Source organism: Symsagittifera roscoffensis, chromosome 1 (assembly GCF_963678635.1).
Source record: "Symsagittifera roscoffensis chromosome 1, txSymRosc1.1, whole genome shotgun sequence".
In the NCBI taxonomy this organism is placed as follows: Eukaryota; Metazoa; Xenacoelomorpha; order Acoela; family Convolutidae; genus Symsagittifera; species Symsagittifera roscoffensis.
The window spans coordinates 29,885,650-29,912,758 of NC_087062.1; the positions used below are offsets into that span (position 1 = coordinate 29,885,650).

General features: G+C 37.3%; 2 protein-coding genes and 1 non-coding gene across 7 annotated transcripts in view; 1 reads left to right on the top strand and 2 right to left on the bottom strand.

Annotated features, from left to right (window-relative positions):
• LOC134842436 (DDB1- and CUL4-associated factor 1-like) lies at positions 1–25,307 on the top strand. The gene is made up of 24 exons (XM_063858780.1): positions 1–277; positions 597–673; positions 936–1,012; positions 1,375–1,518; positions 1,821–1,979; positions 2,180–2,453; positions 2,941–3,230; positions 3,545–3,646; positions 5,359–5,552; positions 11,723–11,876; positions 12,161–12,329; positions 13,776–14,551; positions 14,729–14,882; positions 17,143–17,379; positions 17,852–18,132; positions 18,413–18,885; positions 18,958–19,033; positions 20,831–20,977; positions 21,171–21,397; positions 21,674–21,758; positions 22,701–22,916; positions 23,324–23,525; positions 24,241–24,410; positions 24,709–25,307. The coding sequence occupies exons 1-24, from the start codon at positions 36–38 to the stop codon at positions 25,102–25,104; spliced, it is 5,322 nt and encodes a 1,773-aa protein (XP_063714850.1). The 5' UTR covers positions 1–35; the 3' UTR covers positions 25,105–25,307.
• LOC134842445 (guanine nucleotide exchange factor VAV3-like) overlaps positions 1–27,109 on the bottom strand; it is a 593,770-nt gene that overhangs the window by 285,514 nt on the left and 281,147 nt on the right. The window lies entirely within an intron of this gene.
• On the bottom strand, positions 4,382–4,454 carry Trnaf-gaa (transfer RNA phenylalanine (anticodon GAA)). The gene has a single exon. It is a non-coding gene; the product is annotated as a tRNA-Phe (tRNA).

Consider the following 27,109-nt stretch of genomic DNA (forward strand, 5'->3'; position numbering starts at 1 on the left):
AATTTTTCAGTTTGTGTTGATGGCTTTTGGTTAATATGGATGAGGAAGAAGCTCATAATCACTTCGACGAATCTCACCCGGGCGAATTGGGAGAAGAAGGCATCAATGAAGATGACGAGGAAAATGAAGACGAAGATACATTAGCAAATGTAGAAGAGATGCAGAATGAGGAGGAAGGGGAGGAGGGATACTCGGATGCTCTTGAGGAGTTCCGGTCTCTACAGGCGCTGTGGGACAACGACCAGGAGCCAGACAATCTCGCTGACACTCTAAGACGGTAAATATTCTGCAAAGTTCATTAATTAGAGCAAAAATATAGAAAAGTTGCAGTTGTTATCTTATTTAGTTACACTGTGCAAAACAAAGTCCATCTTAATTAGTTCAACTGTGCAAAACACCGGCAAGTTGATGAGCGTTAAACTGCATGCCAGTTTCGAATAAATTGAAAAATGGACTTGTTTTTTTTCGGTGTATCACCTATGTAGTTTACTACTGTATTTAAGATGCTTAGGATAGAAATCACTGTTCTGCTAATTGTTAATTGATAATTAATACAGAATTGGCAGCCTATTTCTAGTGTGCCCATATTGTTTCAGGATGTCTGAGTTGGTGGAGCAGGAAGTGTGTGAATATTACAAACTAGACCCAGACCCATTCGACGACAGACAGCCCGGTAAAAAAAGAAGCACATACAAACCAACTTTTAAGCAATTAAGTGTGGCCGATTTTTGTGCAAGTAGCGCAGAAGGTTTCGACCTAAGAAGTTTTATGTAAAAAAAAAGATAAATAATATAGATATTTTATGATTTTTTGAAATTAAGCGCTTGGAAAGTGCTAACTGAATCATCAAAAATTGATTTTTCACAGCTCGTTGGTTATTTTTCTAGCATAGTAAAAAGTCACGCTAGTCGCTCGCTTTACTCATTTTATTTTAGATGAGCAAAATGCGGAGTATTCGACAAGTCCATTTGGAAGAATCATGTCAGAAATTGATGAACTGTACATCGAAAAGGTACCAAAATACATTCAATTCTGTTTTGTTTCTAGAAGCATTCAGATAAAACGAGTCTATTAAAAATGTATAAAAGTTTTGGGTGGAAATCTCTCCAAATTTTGAGGTTTTTGGTGTTTCGAAACATTCATTACCATGCCGAAGGAAGGGAGCATAATAATTTAAAAATATTACATAATAATTGAAATTTTTTGTTATCGCGTCAACTCTTTGCTATTTAGGTTTACAGCTAGTAAATCAATTTTTTTTCGGTTTTGCTAATATGCCTAGTTTTGAATGTTAAACGTTTTACTCTGAACTGTCGTGTTGTGTTTGTCATGTGAGATGATATGCTCTGATTGGATTGTTTGTGATTGTTGCAGCTGATAGACATGTACATTCTGCCCCCGTCCAGTGAGAGGGAGGGGGAGAGTAGGGTGACATTGGGACTGACCTGCAGACTGCTCTACAACATACTCCCTGCCTCCATATCCTTCACATTCGAAAGCGACAACATGCGAGAGACGGTTAGTCATTTTACGCACTGAAACGGTGCAATCAGCTAAATCATTAGCCTAAGTGTAAAAGTATTCATAATATAGTTCATGCCAATTTATTGGCAAAATAAGTGAACCTGATCATGTTATCTTCTATATAAAAACAGAATTTTCGGACACCATTTCTACACGATTTTCGATGACAAAATGAGCTTTATATTGTTTGACGTCGCTTAGATTTGTTGACCGAAAAGGCTATGCAGAGATTACAAAGCGTGTCTGCTGGTTTAAGGCTCAAATATATGCCAATTTTTCTTTAATTTTCTGTTCAGGGTAGTCTTCTGGAGAAGTTGATCAGTGTAGCGAGGGAGACGAACTACGAAGGAGACAGTGACAACCTGAAGTATTATGTGTTGGCTCTCCTCGCTCAGGGATCATCTGTCGAGTGTCCATTTAGCAACTCCTCAAACCACGCCCCCTTTGAACAACTGGTAAGAGCAAGGGGTTTCAAATTAGGACAGCTGACATTTACATATATATCTTGAATTGTCTTCCTACTCGATCAGTTGCCTTTCGCTTTAAATTTAGTGACGTGGATTATAGAAACCCTGTAAAACTTCAATAGCTCTCCGCCAAAAGTTTACAAAAGAACCTTTAAACTTAGGCTTCTGATTTTTATTGTTAACTTTAGGCTTCATCTGCTCTACGACAATTGCACAAGTTGAAAGAGGAGACGAAAAGAGAGATGTGTGCTAGGCTGAATGAGAACGAAAGACCATTCGCCCATCTCTCTCGCTCTCCCACGAGACAGGCGAATCACACGAATGTCGCGACCACTACTCGGAACATCTTGGGACCTGTCGGCACTAGTGCGAATACAACTGCGACACCCATGAGTTCAAAATCAACCTCGGCTGTAGCTGGTAGCAGCAGAAATCAAACTACACCAACTCCTGGGAAAGGAAGTAAATTAAATTTAATAAAATATTTATTAAAATTCGGAGGTGGTGAGGTGAAGAGGAGCGGTGGTGAAGTGGTTACGTCTCCGCCTCTCAATCGAAAGGTCGGATGTTCGAAGCCGACCATGATCCGTGCTCGTTGCTGAGGGTGAGGCAACATTATCCAGCCCAGAAAAATAACCAATACATAATTCTTAAGCAGGAGCACAACAGAGGTTCACCGTGATGAGCTGTACAGCTCGTATGTTGGTCCTTTCCCTCGTGGATAAATGGTCTTAAAAAAAGTGTTTTGTTTGACCACTTATCAAACAGTGTGCGCAAAAGTTTTTTTTCAGCGCGCTCCCCTTCAAATTTAGTTACATTGGCACACAAGGCCCATTTGGAAAAATTTAGCAACCAGCCAGAATTGAGGGGGAGGGGAGCAGTCACCCCATACCCCCCCCTCGACACGCTTCTGGATTTATTGGTACTGATTCTCAAAACTTTTTTTTAGGTAATAAAAGGCCTCTGTCTACTCCTGGCAACGGCCAAGACGGCTCAGTGCGTAAAAAGACCAGAAGACTCTCACCCACTAACAATATCGAAGAGCAACTGAAGCCCACCAGCTTAACACCTGAGGAATCCAGTGTGGTGAAGACATCTGCTGAGGCAGGAGATAATAGTAACAGCTGGGCGGATGTTGGGCAATTTTACATTGGCACCTACTCTTTGGAGCCTCTGACCATAACTATGAAGCAGCGGATCCTGCTGCAGTTTCTGACCCCACTCGCGGAGTATCAGGAGGTACGTTTGAGGTTCTTTTCTCTTACAGCTAGCTGGATTCAAATTTACATTTTGAAGGAGTTCAGTGGAACATTTTTGGTCTTGAATTCGAAATCGAATATATACGGCTCGTACAATTGCTCATCTAACGAAGGCGCGCAGGTGTGTAAGGGGAGTGTTTCTTCCCTCAATTTTGGTGGCCATTTGGTTTCAGGGGTTCATTTTTTCGGTACTTTTTTTGAAGCGCTTTAATCTATAGGCGGGTTTGTTCGTAATGTAATGAACAGCGCATTTCTAACCCGACTTTTTAGCTCTTTTTTAAACTTTTTTTTAAGCTCTTGTCCATATTTCTGGAGGAGCAGAGTCTGGAGCTGATCGATTTCTACCTGGAGGTCAATCTGCACAAGGATATCCGACTCACTTTCGAAGCACTCAGGGTAAGACCGTGATATGAACCAGAAAACTGGCACCTTTTGCATGTTATTAGTTGTTATAAAAGTCAGGGAATCGAGACGAATGTGTTTGACATTTTCTTAATCCAGAAGTGGTGCGTCTTTCAAATTTTAAATGGAAAGTTCTTAAGAGCCAACTACTATATAATTAGGAAATTGAAAGGGGGAGCGGAAATGGGTACAAGTATGATAGTTGGGTCCCAAAAATATAGGTGGGTCCCTAATGAAAAAACGGTTTGCACAGCATAAATTTTAATTAAGGGGTAGAATACCATTCTGAAATGTCCTTTAATAAGTTATCAAATGAGGCATCTCCAAATTTTTTTCTCACCGCGTTTCACTTCAGTCATTTCGCGATTACAAACAATGCAATTAGGTATATTTCTTCGGATAATCCGCTTTTCTCGTAAAGAAATTTATCGAATTTTCAATAGAACAAGCGTGGTTGACTATCTCTAACAAACGCATATTTTCAGTTATTGGCAAGATTTGTTTGCGGGACCCATCTTTCATACTTGCACCCGGAAATGAGCCATTATTGCTGACAAATAAGTCAGCCCAATTATGGTTGTTAAACCGTAAAATAAGTTGAAGCGAGCATATTTCTTGATATAAATAAAATAGTTAAAATAAATAAATTATTAGTTAAGAACCATCAATTATGTTTCGAATCCTCGGTTTAAAAGTAATAATACAAAAACATAAATAAAGAAAAAGATATGCCGCGACTCGGGATCGAACCAAGGACCTTTAGATCTTCAGTCTAACGCTCTCCCAACTGAGCTATCACGGCTTGGTATTCAAGCCGACTATGCATTCAATATTACGTTTTGCAGATCGGCCGTTCAAAATTGAAATGAAGGTACCAAAAGAGCCCTGGTTGGTATGAGTTAAAGTTGTATAATCGTAGACCGCACGTCATTTTTGTTTATGAGTCAAAAATGATGTGACTCGTTCAGTCCAATATCTTATGGCGTCAGTTTTATGGTCTAGCGACTGAGGGGTTTTACATGAGAGAAAGTTGCATTTGCAATAATTGAGAAAGTTAAAGATTACATAAGAGAAAGTTTACATTGCAATAATTGAGAAAGTTAAAGATTACATAAGAGAAAGTTTACATTGCAATAATTGATTGATAGTAAGTCCCCATTACAATTAATTGATTGCCTTGGAAAAAACTCAAAAAATTAATTGCAATTAAATTTTGGGCTCTTTTCCAATCCCCCCTTTCAAAATACCGAGTTTTATGTTTGTTTTACGTGTTATTACGGCTAAATGCGTGATGTTACGCTGTAATGTATGAAGAACAAATCTGTTCAGAATTGTCGATTTGTTCTCCACACCAAATTTCATTGCATTATGACAACGTTAAATAGACTTTTCAAATTTGAATTTGAAAGGGGGGGGGGACTGGAAAAGAGCCAAATTTTGAACATCCCTGAGTACAAGTATGATAGTTGGTGTAGATAGTGCAAGTAGGTGGGGGCGGGGAGTCCTTCAAATTTAGATGCGTCCCTGAAGGAATCTTTTAGGCCTTAAAATCTTCGAAAACCTGATTGGCATTTTTTTACTGTGTTTAGTTTTCCTAAAGATTTTTCATGCTTGCTTTTCCTGCGAACCGTGAAACTTGCTCTTTTTATGGCCTAATGAGTGCTTCTAGTGAGCTTGTTTGCTATGATTTGTTGTACTGTGTGCAGTTTCTGTCTGGCCTGCTGTGTCACCGGAGACTGGCGGCCAAGTTCGTGTTGAACTCGGAGGGGCTGAGGGGACTGGTGAGTGTGGTGAGACCCAGTGTGGCTGCCACTGCTGTGTCCATGTGTCTCTTCTACATCGCCTGCTGCAGAGACGTATTCGAGAGGGCACTCCCACAACTCAACCCAAATCTACTCAGGTTTAAATCTTGAATGATAACGAAATCATTCAATTACGAAGGCTATAATTACAAATTTACTTTTTCCTTCCCTTATATGACATCCATTTCTAGCTGGCAGACTGAAATTTTTCCAAAGGCGTCTTCGGTGCCATATTTACTAATTTTGAGGAGGAAATTCGTGCCGAACTAACGCGATTGCTTAGTAAAAAACCTTTCTTAAAGTGCCTGGAAAATTGGCCTATCAGACAAGATCTCTATAAAGTTTTGGGAGAGCTTGGAAAATTTATTTGGTCGATCCTTTTACGCTTGCAATTAGCGAACGTTATCAAACCGGGATATACACTTTTTCGGGTTCACAACTATTTTAACAGAATCGCTTGAATCATTTTACCTTTGGTTCATCTTCTTATATTTTAAGTGAAAGTCTTTATGCTCTATGGACGCAACGTTTAAAAAACTTTTCAATCGAGCATAGCGTTTAAGAATCATTCAGAACAACCATTAGAGAAAGATGAACTCGATCCAACTTCAAGGCTAGACAGTACCTGCTGATTTTTTCCCCAAAATTTTGCGTTAACAGATTCATTTCTGTCCGAAACTAATCAACTAAAAACAGCAACCTCGATGCTAAGAAAGAAACTTTTGGCGAAACGATTCGGTCCAAGGAAATAAATAGAGATATTTCAACGTTTCATAGCTTGAAAAGCTCGCTTAGAAAAACTGAAACTTTTTTCGCGAACCAAATCAGTCTATGCAATAACTTGGAAATGTTTCAACGTTTCATGATTTAATTAGTTTGCATAGAAAAACTTGAATCTTTTGCGAGACAATTCGCTCTGTGAATTAAGTTGAAGTATTTTATTTCATCGCGTGAATTGTTTACTAGGAAAATTTTTAATTTTTCGCTAATTGATTCGCTCTTTGAAACAACCAGAGTTTTTTGTTAAAGTTTCAAATTGAAAAATCTTTTGGTGTATTCCAGTTTTGTGGGCAACAAATTGAGTTCCAAGAAGTTTTGTCTACTTTTTCTTGCTATTTTTTGATTTTTCCATGCCGTTCACTATAAAATTTTGGAAGTTGTTTTCTTTATTAAGTCAAGGAGTGTTTTTTTAATACCCATGCTTGGTGCTTCGATTCCTGCGGGACCTGTTTTTTGTGCAAACTAAAAATTTTCAAATATTTTAGACTTTTGTGTCTGCCATTTTTGTCGGCTTCGGTATGAAGAAAGGTTCGGTGTCTTTATAGCATTTTGAAAGCTTTTTGTAAAGTTTCTCATTATGCAGGAAATTTTTTAACCTTTTTTATTCAAAATGGCGGACAAAAGTTTTTTTTTTGCAAACTATTGGTTGTTACCAGACTTGTTGTTCCTAGCACTTTCGTATGCTCGCAAGGAAAACGTTTTGAGGATAAAGCCTGAAATCAAAATGAAGCGTTATTGTTTGTGATTCGGTGGCTTTAAAATTTTATTAATGTCTCGGTGTCAAGAAAAACTGGTCTTTCTATATCCGAATTTCATATAAAATTAGACGAAGTTTGCTGAGATGCTGGCCGTACAAATTTAGTTTTTCCTGATTTCTAATGCTGTACTGAATAGTTTTTAAACTTTAATTACCGTTTCTTGTTGCTTTTAACTCCTAATTCAATCGCATGTTTTAATAAAAAAGTAACAGGAAATTCAGACAACAAAAATGGCAAAAATATAGTTTTACTTTTTTGGATGTAAAAAGAGTTTCAGTTCGTTTCCATAAATTTGATCAAATATTGGCAAAAAATTAGAAAGCGTTTTCCACGAGACTTTTTAAAACAGTTTTCACGAGACAATCTAGTTATGAAAAATCGAGTTAAAAGAACTACATTTAATTCAATTCATTCAAGTTGCAAAAAGCAGGTTTCTTTTCGTTTGAAAGTAGATTTCTTAGGTCAGAGCTAAGCATCGTGCTTAACATCATCTTCACGCTCTATGAGCTGAGTACCAAGGAGTGTAGAATATCAGGTTTGGCAAAGTTTTCCCGATAGGTTGCGGAGGTTAACTTGCGATTTCATGAAAGTTTTGATCTAACAGCTTAAGCAAAGTTGTCTGCCACCACAGCTTTGTCACCTCCCACTGGATTCGGAAACTGTTCTCTCTGCATTAGAAATTCGCTAATTAGATATGTGTTAAAATAAAAAAAATAGCTTAAATACGAAAACACAATCAAAGCAAAGCGCACATCTTCATTCAGCGTGGTTGATGTCACTACTGAAAACTCATATATGCTTTAAATACTATATTAATTTTAATGAGAAGGGCTTTTTCTTTTTTTAAAAAAAATTTCAATAAACAAAAAACTAGTGTTTCAAAACAACTGTTTTTTTTTTCTCTTGTCAACCCTGATTTAGTCGGAACCTTCTGTGCAAATTGCACATCAACAATTGGCTTTCCTTGTTGTTACTAGACCTTGCTGAACAGATACTCTGCACTACTTATTTTTCGGAACTCTCCCTCCCAACAAATGTCCACTTCCTTAGACCCCTAGAATATCGACCCGAAATATCGTAAGAGTTACATCCAAAGTTTTTGGAGCATAGTATCTTTAAGATTTGTACCCTTGCGATATGCAAGGGTATTGCAATCGGGTACCAGGCTATTTTTCCTGTAAACAACTTCATTCACAGAATGGTCATTTCAGAATTGGTTGGAAAGTCTCGTTTCTGACCTTTTCAAGTTTCAGAATTTCAAATAAAACTACCATCATTCAATTATTTATCAGGTAAAGACTGTTTCAGTTTGTAACTAATTGTTCGAAAAAGTCTCTTTTTTCGGGTTCGTGGCTTTCGTCGAAGATTCAGTCGGGTTTTTTTTCCGTTTTTTAAACGCACATTTTTTTCATCCTCTAAAATTTTATTGGCTTACTTTTTAATGCATGGGTTTTGTTCAATTTAAAGAATTTTTTACTATAACTGAAACTTCAATAATTTGTAAATTTACCAAGTCTGGTTTTGCGGATTTATCTTTTATCTTTTTAGCAGATTGTTATTTCGGACAAGTCAACTTATGTTGCGTAATTTTGAGGGCAAAATGTATTCATATAGGTTTATGTGGATTAGTATGGATGGGTCGTGAAAACTTTATTAACTTCATGAAATGTTTTATGGCAACAGTTTTGTTTTCGGCCCAACAAGTTTGGACCCAAATATTGTCGGCTTTGTTGCCGCTCGGTGAAAGATTTCCAGTTATTTTTAAGGCTGTTTATGAACGTCATTCGATACAACCATGAAGTTTTTCTAGCCGTAGTTTTTCATTTTTTTGAGTTACGTTTTCAAGTAATTTTTTCAACTTAACTTTTTTTTTTTAGAAATTTCACTATATCGCAAATTTGTAGCAAAATTTCAAGGTTTTCATCAAATTTCACGCTTTTCATCAAATTGAAGTCAAGGTTCGTTGGCTTTGTTTATCGCATGTGGTGCTTAGCTCAGCTTCGCCTCTGTGTTTAAATTGTTTCTACAGAAGCTAGAAATAGCGAGTGTGACTCATAATCTACTGTTCGAATGATCGATTCCGGCTCAGAGCAAAGTTTTTGAAGGCTTTATTGGTAATAGATGTATTGCTAAGCGTCTATTGTTAAGCGACTGTGGGGCCCATGCGAGGACATGAGACACATGATCTGCAGTTCACAAAGCAAACGTCTTGTTTTTTAATGGCTTATTTTAAAACCGTTTCTTTCCGGCTTTCAATTTTTTTTTTTCAGACTCTTTTGTGCTGTTAAATCAACTTTGTCTATAGTGCAGTTTTGCCTCTGGGTAAAAAAGTTATATTTTATACTAAAAAAATTGGGCTCTTTTACCCTTTTCCGCACCTTCAACTTTTCTATTTTGATAGTTTTTTTACGTGTTATTATTGCAAAATGCGTGATGTTACGATGTAAAGCTGGAAGATCAAATCTGTTCGCAATAGTTATTTTGTTTAGCATGCCAAGTTTGATTGCATTATGAGAACATTAAAGTAGTTTTTCAAAATTAGAAATGAAAGGTGGGAGAAAGGGAAGTGGAAAAGAGCCAAAAATTGTAGTTTGTTTTAAATAACTATAAGTTGATATCAATAATAGTATAATTTCTCGATTTGGCTCCATTTATGCATAATTAATCAGAATTGATCTGAAGTCGTGTGATGGCCCTGTTTTTTTTTGTTTATCCATATCTTGTGACGTCATTAGTTATCACAGCGTCTCCAGTATTAGTGGTTCAAAAAAGAAATATGAAAATAGAACTTATCAATTTTTTGTCTCATTATTTTCTCTGTCTATTTGTAATCGGACATTTTTTTTCTCGTGAATAATTTGCGGCATAGTTTGTGGCTACTGAAGAAAACGATTTGATTGTTTTCCATTTTTTGAGACCACCCCCGCGAACGGAACTATCAGTGCATCTTGTTTTGTTTTCTATGAGTTTCCGAGAAAACAGTCGCATCGTTCATAATAGATTTTAGATGTGTCGTCGTTTCTGAAGTCCCATCATAGATAAACGTGATTCAAAAATATTCTTCTTGTATCAATGGATAATGGTGTATTGGCCGGCCTACTGGTTGGTCATTATTTTAATGTGTGTCTGAGTTTTTCTAGCCGTAGTTTTTCATTTTTTTGAGTTACGTTTTCAAGTAATTTTTTCAACTTAACTTTTTTTTTTTAGAAATTTCACTATATCGCAAATTTGTAGCAAAATTTCAAGGTTTTCATCAAATTTCACGCTTTTCATCAAATTGAAGTCAAGGTTCGTTGGCTTTGTTTATCGCATGTGGTGCTTAGCTCAGCTTCGCCTCTGTGTTTAAATTGTTTCTACAGAAGCTAGAAATAGCGAGTGTGACTCATAATCTACTGTTCGAATGATCGATTCCGGCTCAGAGCAAAGTTTTTGAAGGCTTTATTGGTAATAGATGTATTGCTAAGCGTCTATTGTTAAGCGACTGTGGGGCCGATGCGAGGACATGAGACACATGATCTGCAGTTCACAAAGCAAACGTCTTGTTTTTAATGGCTTATTTTAAAACCGTTTCTTTCCGGCTTTCAATTTTTTTTTCAGCTTTTGTGCTGTTAAATCAACTTTGTCTATAGTGCAGTTTTGCCTCTGGGTAAAAAAGTTATATTTTATACTAAAAAAATTGGGCTCTTTTACCCTTTTCCGCACCTTCAACTTTTCTATTTTGATAGTTGTTTTACGTGTTATTATGGCAAAATGCGTGATGTTACGATGTAAAGCTGGAAGATCAAATCTGTTCGCAATAGTTATTTTGTTTAGCATGCCAAGTTTGATTGCATTATGAGATAGTTTTTAAGTACTTGCATTAAAGTAGTTTTTCAAAATTAGAAATGAAAGGTGGGAGAAAGGGAAGTGGAAAAGAGCCAAAAATTGTAGTTTGTTTTAAATAACTATAAGTTGATATCAATAATAGTATAATTTCTCGATTTGGCTCCATTTATGCATAATTAATCAGAATTGATCTGAAGTCGTGTGATGGCCCTGTTTTTTTTTGTTTATCCATATCTTGTGACGTCATTAGTTATCACAGCGTCTCCAGTATTAGTGGTTCAAAAAAGAAATATGAAAATAGAACTTATCAATTTTTGTCTCATTATTTTCTCTGTCTATTTGTAATCGGACATTTTTTTTCTCGTGAATAATTTGCGGCATAGTTTGTGGCTACTGAAGAAAACGATTTGATTGTTTTCCATTTTTTGAGACCACCCCCGCGAACGGAACTATCAGTGCATCTTGTTTTGTTTTCTATGAGTTTCCGAGAAAACAGTCGCATCGTTCATAATAGATTTTAGATGTGTCGTCGTTTCTGAAGTCCCATCCTAGATAAACGTGATTCAAAAATATTCTTCTTGTATCAATGGATAATGGTGTATTGGCCGGCCTACTGGTTGGTCATTATTTTAATGTCTGTCTGAGAGCAGGCTGTGGTCACTATGAAACTTGTACTTCTCCTTTATCCATGTCGAGTGCCATCATTTTTCAGAATGTAGGTTTTTGACCGAGCGCCGCGTCGTGAATATTAGGGTTTGAAATCTTTGTCTCTACCTTTGTAAGTTCGGCCGTATGTCAAAACAGGAATCATACTTGGGGAAAACGGAAATTAACAGTTTTTTGTCTCATTGTAATTTTCTCTCTTTTTTAGTCTATTTGCAATCGGACATTTATTTTTCCTCTAGAGAAGTATGTCGCTATGGTCTGTGGTTGCTGGAGTGTTGTGCCCACGAGAGTGGAAGGTGCCATGCGACCATGTTCTTCGCAGAGATATTCCCCTTCAGATGTCTGCTGGAGACATTCGACCAAATGGATGGACTCAGAACACTGCACAACTCTGTAAGTGAAGTAAACGCGATAATATAACGATTATTTAATTAGTTAAATATAAGATTAATTAATGAATCAACAATATAGCTGCTTCTTACTTTTAATTAGAGGAGATATGAGCTTTTTCAAGAAGAATAGTCTTACAAACGTCTAATTTCCAATAATTTCAGCTATACTAACTTGCTTAACCAATTAACCAATGTGCTCTTAATTTGAGCATGCTTTAAAACATCTTCAATCGTTGATTTATCTCCCACCATCAACGCCCGTCTTGTAATGATTCCCTGAATTAGATCACAACTCTGGAGATATTCAATAATATCATAGCTAGTGCAGCAGTCACTTCGTCTGAGTACAGTTCTCATCTTACCACGCCCGAGGGGGGACCGAGCAGTAGGCGTGCAGCAGTGACGCCACCAGCATCAGCTGGCAGACAACAGACAGTCACTCACAGGACACCAGGTGGGCTATTTTCCTTACAGTTTTTTTATTTAAAGTTCTTTATATCCCTTATCGTGAGAGTTTTTTTTCACTTTTTTTAAGTTTAAAGCTTCAGTAATCATCTATGCAGTTTTTGAGAGAAATGAACGTAGTGAGTAAGCTTGTATCGGTCTTGGTGATTTTTTTGTTCGTTTTTTTTTTAAATGAAAAGTCTTAACAAATTTGTTCACGCTCAATTTTGATTTTTCGCGGCTTGATTTTTTTAAGTTCACTTTATTTCCTCTGTTAAATGGGCGGCGAACTCCTCTATTGAACAGCAAAAGTTTAAAGGTCACGAAAAACGTGATCGACTTCTAATTTCGAAATTGGAATGTAATCATCAGATTTCCCAGCAAAATAAAAATTTTACCTTTTGATCCAGTTTTCTCAAATTGGGTTTGCTATATCAAACAAAGAGTAATCATAAATTGTTCGTGAAATTTAAAGAGCTTTAAGGGCATTTTTTTGTTCGGGCCATTGAAAATGGCGAGGAACTTTGGTTTCGGTGTTTTTTAGTCTTTTTTCTTTTTGTTTTCCACGCAAAATCAGTTTGCACAAATAATGATCGGACTGGGTTGATTAATATATGATATTAAAGCCTTTCAGTCGTGATTCGAACCATATTATAAAATTCCAAACATTTCTAGTGTTTTTTTGTTCGGGCCATTGAAAATGGCGAGGAACTTTGGTTTCGGTGTATTTTAGTTTTTTTTCTTTTTGTTTTCCACGCAAAATCAGTTACCACAAATAATGATCGGACTGGGCTGTTTAATATATGATTTTAAAGCCTTTCAGTCGTGATTCGAACCATGTTATAAAATTCCAACTATTTTCTAGTGTTGAAAAAAAAACGGTTTGAAAGTTTTAATTTTTCGTCTTATTTCGAGCGACGACAGCCAGCGAGCAGGCTCATTTATGCTTAATTTAGGCCATTTACAATAGCTTAATTATGCTTAATTGTAATTTTTCTCAAATAAAATTAGTTGTTGGAGATTTTTAATGTCATTTTGGTAATCATAAACTTCAACAATTCAAAAAATTGTGATTTTTTTTTAAATTTTTTTGTTTTTCTAGTCATTTTTCTTCAAAAACGTTGTTTGCCTATATGGTTTGCCTATATTATTATGACTGTCAAAGATACATAAATTATATATATTTTTAAGTCAGATCGTTTTTATCACACCATGCAGTTAAAAATGTACACTAATTCGAAAAATTAATTTTTTCGGTAGGTTTTTAAAGAGTCAGGTCGGAACATTCTGTGCTGCTTGCACAGTAACCGGCTATCCTTGTTTTTCTTTAAAATTTGAAAGTTGAAAGTTTTTTCAAAAAACAAGTCAGTTTTTTTTTGTTTCCTTACCTTCATTACTCTTTTACAACTGTCAATTGGCTATGCTTTTTCTGGAGATTCCAAAAGGTTAATTTCAGGTCATCATTTCAACCACTCGGTGATGGCCGACAGTTTCCTCTTAGGACCCGAGACTTCCGACGACCGAAGCGACTCTATTCGACAAGCTATAAAACACTACTGCGTCGCGCTCAGAAGTTATTTTTCAATGCATCTCGCAATCAAAGCAGACAACCTAAAGAAGACTCTAAAGCGGACTCCGTTGTATCTACCTTTGCAAAGTCACAAAGCGGCCGATATCAACAGACGGATAGAGCTGAAAAATATGTGGTTTTTGTTGGAATTTGCGTCTGTGAAAGCGAATTGGCCTGTAGTGGACCAATTTGTGAAGCTGCAAGGTCTCCAAGTGTTGTTGCAGATATGCTACATGGCACAAGAGTGGAAATCGTACCAGTTCAGAGCCGAGACTCTTAGGAATGCATTGGATGTCATTGCGTGTATAACTGCGCATCCCAAGTACCAAGAGTTGCTATGTCAGGCGATCGAAGTGCCGGTGCACCAAGCGGACGACGATGAAATGGCTAGCCAGCCGAGTTTTGAGCAGATTCAGGGCACCAAGATTATATTGAATCTAGTCGGAGGAGCTGCAGTGCAAGACGCAGAGGTGCAGAAATCAGCGTTAAGAGTGATAATAAACTGTGCTTGTGGACCATATGGTATTTTGTACACAGGCTTGCCAGGAGATCAAGTGTTGGTTGGAATGGGTCATCCCAAATTGACAGGGTATCCTGCCAACCCAAGAGATGAAATTGTGGAAACGATGTGGGGCAGTGTGCGTAACAACAATGGCTTGCAGGTTAATTTTCAATTTTTATAGTTTGTTATTCACCATAATGATGCACTATCATAGTTATTTATATTGTATCATTTCCGTTGTACAGCAATATATGGTACATCATATTTTATTGGAGTTTTGACGCTGAAAAAAATGGAAATGGCCGCTAATATAATGGTCGACTTTTGATTGCGCCAGGTGCTATTGTCGCTGGCGGTGACCAAGACCCCGCCCGCAGATGCGGAACTGCTTCGCTCTCTGGCCTGTGTGGCTCTGTATGGGTTGTGCCTGGACGACAGCATCAAACAGATCGTCAGTCGGATGCCGCTCTTCTCACAAGGACTACTAGAAAGTGAGAAATTGACACTCATTTATGATGTAAACAACTTTTTACACAAGCAAAGCGTAGTGTCATATTACGTGATTACTTCATTTTCTGGCGCAATTAGCAAATATTAGTAATAATTTTGGTCGCAGTTTTTCAGCAGTGGCAATTCAATTGCGTATGCTTTGAGATTTGATTACTAATGAGTTAACACAGCTGATGCTTTTTTGCACAACCAGATCGTTGTTAAATACTACGAAGCAAATTTTCCAACCCAAGTCGCAAAAATTCGTGCTTATTGGGTGCCGTGGAACAGATCAAAGCATTTTTACCTTTTTCCTTTTTTCACTTCGTTTTTGCCTTTTTCTCGCTTGTGTTTGCGAAGCGCCGCTTTGCCTCTGTTAATCGTCAAATAAATAGCAAAAAGTGGTTTGTTTTATAAAACAGTATATTAATAATAAGTATTCCTATTTACGCTGGCGAGCAACTAGTGTTTTAGTACGAACCTTCTTTTTTTTCCTAACCTAACTCGCAAATAAAAGTGTTCATTAAAAGTGTTCTTTTGTGTGCCTCTTTGCTATAATCACGATCTGTAGCATTGGAAATTTCATAGAATCTGTTCTCGGCTTTATTTTTGGCTAGTGTTTGTGATAGCCTAAGCGTTTGTGGTTAAAGCGTAAGACTCATAATGTCTAGTTCGCAGTAGGTCGTACGTTCGAGTACGAGACGTCGACGAACTTTTACTAATTCGAGGCTCAATTTTACTTTTTCTTTTTGCGCCTTTTCCAATTCTACAGCTGCTTTTTGTCGTGTTCTCGCTAGTGTTTGCGAAGCGCAGCTTCGCCTGTGTTAATGTTTTTTTAAATGTATTTCGCGAGATTTTTGAAATTTTATTTACCCACAATTTGGTTTGACGCATTCCAAGTTATTACATTCAACGTTAGTGCAGCAACTAAACGAGCAGTTTTTAATTTTTTTTTGCCGTTTTCCTGCTCGTTTGCAAGTTAGGAATTTCGCCTGTGTCAAGAGTTGTTTGCAAAAGTGTGTTTTAGCTTTTGAATTTTTCCGTGCAACTAAATATCACAAATAATCCTTGGAGGATGTCGAGTGATCCATCATTACACTTGCGAAGCAAAGTGTAATATTACGAACTTTCTTTTTTCCCCAACCCAAGTTGTAAATAAAAATGTTACTTTTGGTGGCACTTTTGAATCGGTAGGCTGCGGTTGCAGTATAAAATCATATGTGATTTGACATTTGATTACTAAAAAGTTGACGCAGTTCATGCATTTTTAATTCATCGAATGAAACAAAATGTTATTTGTTTCAAACAGCAATACAATGATAAAAAGCTCGATTTCAGAAATTTTCCAACTCAATGTATATAGCAATTTTTTTTGAAATTCATAATTTATACATAATTTGACTTCATGTTTTCCAATTTATTACATCCAAAATTGTGTCTTTTTGTATTTAGTGCTACTTTGCTACATCGAATTGTCAATTTATTAGCATATGTAGTTGCGTTATTGGTGGCTAGTTTTTAGGAATTTTAGCATCCGTTTTTGAGTGGTTCGTGCGTGAGACTCAATTTTGCTTGGTCGCAGATCCGAATCCGAAACGTAGCTGATTTTTTGCTACTTCGAAATCTATTTCTCTTTTTTTCTTATTTCTTTTGATAGAGCTGCTTTTTGATCGTGATCTTGCAAGTGTTTGCAAAGCGCAGCTTCGCCTCTGTGTATAAAACTACTTACAGTCGCGATTCGAATTACATTAAAAAATTTCCGAAACGTTTTCTCAGTATTGAGAAAAACCGGTTTGAATTTTTTTGTTAGCTTCATTTCAGCGAGTAAAGCGAGCGATCAGGCTTATACTATGGCGATAAGGATTTGAGTTCTTGGGAGTTGAGTTTAATAAAGCACAGTCTTGGGTTCGAGTCCCGACCGGACCTTGTTTTGTTTTCCTGTATGAATAAAAAAATTTGGCGCTGGTTTTTCGGCTCAGCGTCTATTTATGTTATGCCGGCTTATTGGCCGCTCTGTTAGAAATACTTGAAGTTAATTTAAAGCTGGTGGTTGATTTTTTCGACTGTTTTCTGTAATGGAGTTTTTTAGTATTTTTTCTAGACTAAGTTGTTTTCGACGTGTTTCCTTTCGCTTGCTTGCAATTCTACGCTTGCGTTGAATCGAAATTGGCGTGAAGCTCTGCTTTACCTCTGTATTTATTTTTCCCCGGTACTTTCTGAGATACTCGCACAGGAACTGGCTATCTTTGTTTCTTCTTGCAGTTGCCATGCGGGAGCCACCTGTGCAGCCTGACAAACTGTTGGACCACCAGAAGTTTCAACACTGTGGCTCAGCAATCATAGACAGAGTTTTCAGCACCAGGAAGTACTATCATCCTCATCCCTCTGGCGCCAGGAGCATCGAGGAGCTGAAGCGGGCAGAGATAGTAGCCCAGACCAGGATATCGTGGGACCCCAAGGAACTAATCGCACTCATCAGCGAACACCTTGACTTCTTAGGTTGGTAAATCTAATTTTACAGCTTGTATTCCTCAGTCGACAAAGTGGCATCATTCAACCCAGGTGCGGTGGGGATGTCTCTTCTTTGGGATTTGACCCCCTCACCATCCAACCTTAAGTATTTTTTGACGTCATCCATTTTCGGCCGAGCGACCTAACAATTTGAAGGGGAGCTCGCGCCAAAACGAGTTTTGGTCAAAAATTTTTAAAAACCTTTTGGCATGTTTTTCAAAAATTTCCTGATGTGCAGAAAATTTTGTCAAAATAGGATAGTTTTTTGTGTTTTAAAAGAGCTCGGAAAATCAATTTGGTCGACCTAAAAATAGGTCATCAACATTTTTTTTGAAAATCTGCCGCCATCCTCGAGAAAATTCTAGATCGGCCCCTGATTCAACTCACTCTAGAATCATTCCAGTTTGTGATAGGATCAAGAAAAAAATAGTGGGCTAAGATAGCTTGCGTTATGTTATAGGGTACTCCAATTCTGCAAAAACCCTTTTCCACGAAGCAGAACTTGCTTCTTTCTACAAGACACATAAAATGAAGCCTATCGTTTTGCACCCTAAACCCCGAAATGCAGCCCGTCTAAGCGTGACAGTAGGCCAACCGGGTCAACCCATGGAGATAGTCCGACTCCCTTCCAGCCAAACCTCTTTACCTCTTCGTGCAGTATCCCATACCTCATCTTTGACTCAACCTCAACGCATAATGTTCTCTAATATACTTGCGTCATCACAGCAATCAACTGTCGAGGTAATTTAAGAAAGACTAAAAGCCCCATTATAGGCAAGCTGGGAATACGATCCTACTTTTGAAGGCAAAAGGCATGTTTTGGCCTATTTGGTGGGAAAAGAGAACGAAAAGAAAAGCAATTCTTTCTCTAAGTTGTTTTACCCTTTAAAACACGTTTTCACTGATTAGTTGAGTATTATTTAGTCACCAAATTGAACATTTGTTTTGTTAAGTTTTTGTGGAAAAACGCCATCGAGCAATGTGTAGAGACCTGATTGCATCCTTTATTTATTATTTTCAGGTGAATCGGCAATCAGAAATGTCGAACAATATCTCGACTGTCGCTAGTAGAGCAACAAACAGTCACCATAGTTCAGTCACAGGGTCACCTATGTTATGGCCATGTAGGTCCAGGAATCACAACTTTGCCGGATCACATGGCGACAGCCACGCAGTGCCTTCAACTCCGGAAACCTACAAATCAGTGAAACGCCAAATCCAGCAATCTAGGGGAATAGTGCCCTCTGTACCGTCGCCATTGGTAGTAAACTCCGTGTGCAATTCGACTCAAAATAGTCTCTCGGCGGTCGTAGATCTGAACATGAGTTTGGCGAGTGTGGCCAATACAGAAGATAAGAGTCTCTCGTTGCCCTGGAGAGCATCACTGCCGAATAAGAGCAGGACTCTGAACAACATTGTCGAGAGCTATTTGGAATCGCAACATGCCAAATGCGAACGCCCAATTGTGTTCTGTCCTCCGTTTTCTCTCAAAGAGTGCGTTAATTTTTTTTATAAGACAAAGAAAAATTGTTTTAATTTTGAAATAAGTGTCTGTTATTATTTCAGGCAGCACAAATGCCCGGAGCCCCTCTACAATACATCTGCCCCACTTTCCGTTGCAAAGAGAATGTTCCTTCGTAAAGTGAGTGATCTCTGTGTTTTTAAAACCAGCAACATCATTTGCTGCATCGAATTGGCATGACAGCTTATTTGTTGCACCTTTACAGTTGACTTTCGAACACTTATAAGTTTGCACAGTTGATGCATTTTTAATTCATCAAATGAACCGAAAAAAGCTATTTGTTTCAAACAACATAGCAATAATAAAATCTCGATTTGAGAAATTTTCTAACACAAATATCTCGCAATTTTTTGAAGTGCACAATTTATTCATAATGTTACTTTATGATTTGCAATTTATTACGTGCAAAGTTGTATCTTTTTGTTTTTGGTGCTCCTTTTGATGCATTGAATTGGCAATTTATTAGCATATGTAGCTGCGTTATTTGGGGATTTTAAGCATCACTGGCTGAATGGTTAGTGTGTTAGACTCAAATTTGCTAGGTCGCACGTTTTTGCTAATTCGAGTTTTTGCTAAGCTTCGAGTTTTTGCAAGTTCGAGGCTTATTTCTACTTTCTTTATGTCACTTGATAGAGCTGCTTTTTGGTCGTCTTCTCGCAAGTGTTTCCGAAGCGCAGCTTCGCCTCTATATATAACATAATATTTGAAATTTAAAAATGAAGTTTAGTCAAAAAAGACTAAGTCAGAAACAGCGATTGAGGATTGTTGATTGGTTTTTTGAATACCGTATTTGAGCTTATTAAGAGTAATGAACGTAAGAAGTACTCTTCTACAGGTCTTGCTAATTTTTTTTTGACCATTTCGGAAATGTGAATCATTTTGGTATTCGGGTGTTTCAGTTTTTTTGTTTTCCACGCAAAACCAGCTACCACAAACAAGCATCGGACTGAGTTGAATGATATATCATAGAAAAGCCATTTCAGTTGTGATTCGAACGACATTTGAAAATTTTGATAAACTTTCCTAGTGTTGAGAAAAACCGGTTTGAAATTTTTGATTTTCCGTCTTAATTCAAGCGAATAAGGCAAGCGAGCAGGCTTACAACAGCTTTATTAAGCGAAACTTAAAATTTAACCACCTTAAAATATAATCTTAAGCAATTAAATTAATTTTTTAGCTCCATTCTAAGAACTTGAAACTTTTTAAAAAATTTGGAAAATTTTCTGCAAAAAATATGAAATTTTTTTTTGAAATCTGATTTTTTTCATTTTTGTTTTTCTAGTCAATTTTCTAAACCATGTTTGTGTCTTATTTGCCTGTATTACTATGAATGTCAAATATGCCTAAAACATAGTTTTACATCAGACTTTTTTGTCAACCCAAGCAGAAAAACTAAGCTTTATCTTGTAATTTTTTTTAAAGACTATGGTCGGGGACATTCTGTGCTACTTGCACAGTATTCGGCTATCCTTGTTTTCTAGTTTTTTTCCAGAAAAAAGTCTTAAAATTTGTTCACGCTCAGTTTTGATTTTTCGCGGTTTGACTTGTGATTTCTTTTCAAGTTTCTATTGTTAAAAGGAAGGCAAACTCCACTATCGAACACTTAAGTTCTAAAGGTCACAAGAAGCGTGATTAAATTCTAATTTTAAAAATGGAAATTAATTATCAGATTTCCCAGCGAATTAAAAATTTTACCTATTGATCCAGTTTTCTCAAATTAGGTTAATTTTAACATGAAAGTGTCCATCATAATTTGTTCTACAAACTCAAAGAGCTTTAAGGCCATCTATTTTTTTCTTCGAAATTCAAAAGTTGTAGATATTTCGAAAAAACAAGTCAGTTTTACTTTCAGTTTCCTTGCGTTCATTACTCTTTTTCAACTGTCAGTTGGCAATGTTTTATTTCTTTTGTGTGCAGGTGCACGGAGGCAGTGGTTGGGGTGGCGGCATGGACGGAAGCTCTAGTTCTTTTAACCGCAAACTGATTCATAGCCGTTTCCGACCAGTGATGACTTTCTCGGAGGCCAACATCGACAGGGGTTTCTTCACTTCCGTCTCATTCTCAGTTAGTAATGGTTCGGTTAATTTGGGAAGTGAGATTTTTTTAGTTGTGAAGATTTTGACCGATGCTCAGAACTTGTCTTATTCAGGCCTTAAGTTTTATTTATGGCTTTTATAAACCCTAACTAATTGAAGTCTTGCAGAAGAATAAATATATATTATATTCGGAGTTTTCGTCGAAGCATTTTTCTTTTTAGAAATGTCGGTCGGACCTGTTCATCGGCACTTCGATGGGAGAGGTGAGGCGCTACTCCTGCTCCACTGATGGCCAGGTGCCCATGTGTTCGTTCGAGTGCCATGACACATCTATTGCAGGGATAGATGTGACCACATCCTCCAACCTACTCTTAACTACTGTGTCCTGGGGCAGTCCAGGCGCCACTCTCTGGAAACTGACAGAAGACAGGAATTCATGCTCAAAAGTGTAAGTCAACATGTATAAAAAGAGTTGTAGTTTTTGGTATCCTACTGTTGTCAAGAAGCCATGGAGACCTAAGAAACCTGCAGAAATTTTGCTGCATGGCGCTGTATGAATGTAAATAATGGGAGAGTGGGGTAAAACATAATTAAAACTAATAGAAATTTTGGACATTGGTCCTTTTAGATAACGCAAAAAGTGAGATTTCGTAAAAATTTTCTCTAAGTTATCACATGTTCGATCGTACACTTATCGTCTGTAGTAAATATGAGTACATTTCAGAATGGACTTTGAGAACGAGATGTACTGTGAATTCTCTAAAGTAAATCAGGACCTCGTGATTGGGAGCTACAATGAAAAGGCATTTGTAAGTAGCATTTCATACCCTAAAATTAAATTTAGACTTCAATTCGTCCCCTTCGGTACAGTTTTTTTTCGCATCGATATTAGCCCACTTAATTTGAAGTTTTTTCTGAATCTGACTTTTTGGAAGTATTGCTTTCATTTTTTTCACCAAAAAATTGCGTTGTTACGCTTGTGATGAGCAAGCGTTATCAAATCCAAATATAGACTTTTTTGGGTTAACAACTAGTTTAACAGAATCACTTGAATCTTTTTACCTTTGGTTCATATGAAATCAAAAGTCAGACGTTAATTCGCACATAAAGACAGGTCAATGGTTCGAATCCGGTTACGACCTGTTTTTTTTTTGCAAGCGGAAAATTACGAGCGCGTCAAAAATCTTTGTCGAATTTGTGTTTGTCTGCTTTTTTGTCGGCACAACTACCTAACATGTGGGCATTTTTTACTCCAATTAAAAACCATTCCAGCGTATTCTGATTTTGGGCAATTAATTAGTTCCAAGAGTTAAATTTTGTCTTTTTTTTGTTATTTTTCGATTTTTTTCATGCCTTTTATCAAAAAGTGTTGGAGGTCGTTTTTTTATAACTTTAAGAATTGTTCTCTGCACTTGGCGCAGTGGTAATACTCATGCTTGAGGCGACAAATCCCAGAAGATCGATTCCAGTCGGGATTTGATTTTTTGTGGAAACTGAAAATTTTCATGTCTGCTATTTTTTGTCGGCTTAGGTCCCGAAGAAAGGTTCGATTTCTTTTAGGCATTTTGAAAGCTTTTTGTCATTAAAAGATTTTTGTCCTTCTTTGCAATTTTTTTACCAAGAAAAATATTTTTTTTGATTTGTTTTATTTGCTGGTAATCATAGTCATTCATTCTTGGGAGCTTCGCCTCTGTGTTTACTATATAGAATCTACATCTTCATATGTGTGCATTGTCATGCTTTATATGTAGGTGTACGATATAGCGAGTAAGACCCGCATCCGCTCCTTGTTCCACCCGGGTTACTCTAACAACTACCTGATGAACATGGCCACAGGTAGCTACCACTCGAACAACCTAGTGCTGAATGACGGAGTGCTGTGGGACACTAGACAGCCCAATCCACTCCACAAGTTCGACAAGTTTAACGACTCAATCGCAGGACAGTTCCACCCGAACACACTCCAGGTTAGAATTAGTTTGTTGGAATCAGTGAAGTCATGAGCAATAGCCCTCCATTTAATTTAGTCAATTGAGTTTGATCTGAAGTTCGAGAGCTGAGAAATACATTTTACACAAGCAAAATAGCGAGCCTAGTGTTGTATTATGAATCTGCTTTTTTTCCTACACATTTTGCAAATAAAAGTGCTCATTTCATGACTAAATTGAAGCAATTTTTTTAGATAATTGGGTATACTGCGTACATCGATTCAGTTTGGAGAATTATTTGGAAACTTGTGGTTGATTTTTTCGCTGTCAAAATTTATTGAGAGGAATTATTGTAAGATGTTATTTTGGCGAGTGTTATTGCAGAAAAAATTTCATTGTTACTAATCTTATAACAGAATGGGGGCCAAACACAAACTGTATTTCAGGTTGTTATTAATAGCGAAGTGTGGGATTTGAGGACATACAAGTTAGTGCAGACAGTTCCTGCACTAGATCAATGTCTGGTCTGGTTCAACAATGCACACAATGTCATCTACAGTAGTGCCTTCACAGCTGTGGACGATGACAGATCTCTCACTATGGCATCCTGTATCAAGACCATAGACGCATGCGACTACCAGACCATAGGTGAGTGGGTAGTTGATGTAGGGCTAGTGAAGTACTACAAAACAAAGTAATCGTATCAAAAGTGCACTAATGGTTTTAAAGCAGGGTGGCCACGGTATCAGTGCCAATGCCAAATCAGTGCGATGCGTGGTCTGTCAGTGCCATCAGTGCCAGCAAATCAATATCAGTGGCAGTTTTTTTTTCATCGCGCTTCTTTAGTGAATCGTTCAAAATCAAAAATTTTAGCAGGATTACACAGTATACGATTTTTCTTCAGGTAGTCTAAGAAGAAATTAGTTGGGAAAAAAAACATTGTGTCAAAAAAGATGGGACATCGAAAAAAATGTGGAGCAAAAAGCCATAAAAGGGCTATTTTTCAAAAAAATGTTAGTGCCTGGTATTTATTTTCATCTGTGCGAGTGTCAGTGCCAGCTATTTCTCAGACACTGACCACCTTGTAAAGCTAATTTACTCGAGCAATAGAGCGCTAATGAGGCGACAATTTCATAGTATTTACATGTTATCTTATTTCTGGGACCTTTTAAGCATAAAATTTTCGATATTCAAGACATGGATGTTGATTTTTTATTAAGAAAGTATAATGGACTTAATCGTGGTACCCGTTAATTTCCAAATATTCATTAAGTATCACTTAAATAGATCAGACTAATTTTCGATCAACTTAAAGTCACATTTGTAAGTAACTGGCCGACTTTCTGAGCCATTGTTCGTTTAGCCACTCTGGACACGAAAAAGAAGGTGGGCGACGTGTCGATTGAGCCGAGAGACCAGTACGTTGCAGTCATCGAGAACGGAGGCGGCAACGGGGGCGTGTTTCTTCACGAGAGTGGCATCTGCAAGATATACGAAGTGGGAGTGCCCAGAGAACCAGACCAGGAGGACGAGGTAACACTATTCATTCCATGCATTTTTTTGGCTGGTTAGTTAAACTGTGATGCGAGAATTGTGGCTGCGAGTGTTATGAAATTAAAGGGCTAAGTTAGCGGCAAGTCGAGTAAGTATATTCTAACGAGCTTAATGTTTTATCAATCTACTTTGCGCTAGCCAGTTTTTCGTCAATTAACCAGTTAAATCTTTCGAGGTCGTGTTTCTTTTCTAATTCACTCAATTTGAAAAATAAGTTTCGACTCAACAGAGCCAGTGATTGAAAGTGACAATTTGTTTAAATTCTTTTTTTTTACAGGAAAATAGCGACAATGATGATGATGAGGACGATGATGATGATGATGACGACGACGACGATGAAGATGATGACGACGATGATGAAGCTGTAATATTTGATGAGCTTCTCAATCATCAGATGCAGATGCCGCCACACAGAGGAAGTGGATCGGGAAGCAACCGCGGGAATGGGCCATCAGGCGGAGCATCGGGAATAAACGCCGCGGGATATGAAGACGAAGAAGATGACGATGAAGAGGATTCGGACAGTGATAGTGAATTTGACGACGGGGATTTTTTTGAAGGGGAGTTTGAACCCGCCGGAGCTTTAGTCGATGAGGACAGTTTAGGTTCAATGAATCATGAAGACGATGAAGATGAAAACAGTCCGGAGTCTCTCCTGGACTTGGACCAATGAATGAACTTCTGACCTTTAAAACTAAGAGATATTTATGGAGACTAATTGATTGGTAATAACAACTTAATGTTTTTTGTTGGCCTAGTCGGGGCGCTCGGAAATTTTGAATTAGTGTAGCAAATGTTTATTCTGTTTATTTTCTGAGATGATCTTTCAAACATTGGTTTTGATTTGTTTTTTGCCTAATTCATGTCAGCAAACTGCCTTTTTAAATCGCTATCGTTCTTCTTCAGTCGACAATTCGTAGCAGCAGATTAAGCGCCGAATACTGAGACGGGGTCATAGTACCACTCATCTCGTTCAGAATGTAAGCAAACTGGAACAAGCAGTCGCTATTTGCCTTGCTACGAATTATCGGCTGTTACGAATCGTAGCTCAACTATAGTTCTTTTCTTCCATGAAAAGCAGCTTTTTTGGTGTTATTGTTGTTCTTACTTTAAACCTGGAAGAATTGATGGCGTAATTAATTATGGAAGCAGCTCTTAACATCGCATTTTAAAAGTGAGTGGTTTTGTGTTGCTATTTTTTCATGGTTTGGTGTTGCTATTTTAGTTGCATTAAGAAAAATCAGGCACTTTTTGCATTTGTTAATAGACCTCTAATAGCACTAGGGAGACATTAGAATAGGATCAAAAGGAGATGCAAATGATGAGACCTCGTTTCCTCCTATCTTCAATCGAAGTATCCACTCATTAAGTGTGCCACTATGCCTAGATGGGAAGTAAAAAGGAAGTCAGATCAATAAAGAAAAGCGAGCGGAGATTGAGATATGGTCAGACAAATTGACTTGACAACTTATCAGATAAATTTGCATACTTCCTTTTTAGATAACCAGTTATCTTGCCTAACACCGACACTCATGACAAACATTTGGGTGACTTATCTGTCGTACCCAAACACCACCTGCTTGTTTGATGCGTCATCGATTCCACTTGATGGCAATAAGGGCTAAGTTTATAGTTTCTATGGAAGACAATCTCAAATATATTCTGGATAGTCATTACACCTTAAGCTTTACAGCTAGTTCATTTCATTGATCCTATCGCAATATCAGGTACCGAAAGCGCATATCAAGCTTCGATTTATAAGTTTGAGGAACAACTTGAGATTACTACTTGTTCTTTAGGTCGAGGAAGGAAGTGATCAAAAATTTATTCGTTGGAGTCCAGACTGCTCTGATAGCTTTTTCGAGCAGTTGCTTGCAATTTTGAACTGGCTGTGCATTTTTCATAAGAGTTTTGACTGTTAAGTAAATCTCGATATGAATTTAAAGAACATGTCCGCTTTGATAGGGAATTTGAACTTATCAAAATTGGTTTTTAATTAATTGATCTCTCGAAAAATGTGAAGGTACACTGAATCAAGATCGAATTTTGTTAACGGTAGCTTGTTGCGCCAAAGCAGACTTATAATCAAGAATTAGTGTGCTATAGTATAAAATGGTAAATAAATTTCAATGATCAGTCTTTTGATGCAAAATGTTTTGATTTCTTTTAGCGCAATTCTAAAATGCATTATTTTCATCTGATTTATTCAATTGCTGCTCAGCGTGACTAAAAACAGGAGAACGCATCTTCTGAAATCTGAACTGTACTGATGCCTTGTTGATAGTTATTAATATTGCGTCCTGTCATACCTTTTTGACAGTTAAGAGTAAAAAAAATTGCTTAATTCGAGAAGCTGTTGGACTTCATAAATCAAAACCAATTAATTCGCAAGCGATGGTGTAATTGCGTTTATAACACAAGTGCAGAGTAGTGTTATACTACGATGTCCAATTTTTTTCCACTCTCGGTCGCAAGTATAAGTCTTCATTAAAAGTGTTCACTTATTCTGTTTCTGAATGGCATATACTCAATACCGTAAAAACATTGTTTCTGAGTCAATAAACGTAGTTCAGACTCTTATATAGGTAGCAATGATTTTTTATTGGTTATTTTTTCAGGCAAAGTCTCAAAATTTGTTCAAGCTCAAGTTTGATTTATTGCGGTTTGGTTTTTTTTTA

What these genes read in the sequence shown, in the direction of transcription:
- LOC134842436 (XM_063858780.1), top strand. Translation starts at nt 36, where the DNA reads ATGGATGAGGAAGAAGCTCATAATCACTTCGACGAATCTCACCCGGGC. An exon ending in GCGACAACATGCGAGAGACG is followed by an intron (nt 1,519 to 1,820) that starts GTTAGTCATTTT and finishes TTTTCTGTTCAG; the next exon opens with GGTAGTCTTCTGGAGAAGTT. An exon ending in TCAGAACACTGCACAACTCT is followed by an intron (nt 11,877 to 12,160) that starts GTAAGTGAAGTA and finishes TCCCTGAATTAG; the next exon opens with ATCACAACTCTGGAGATATT.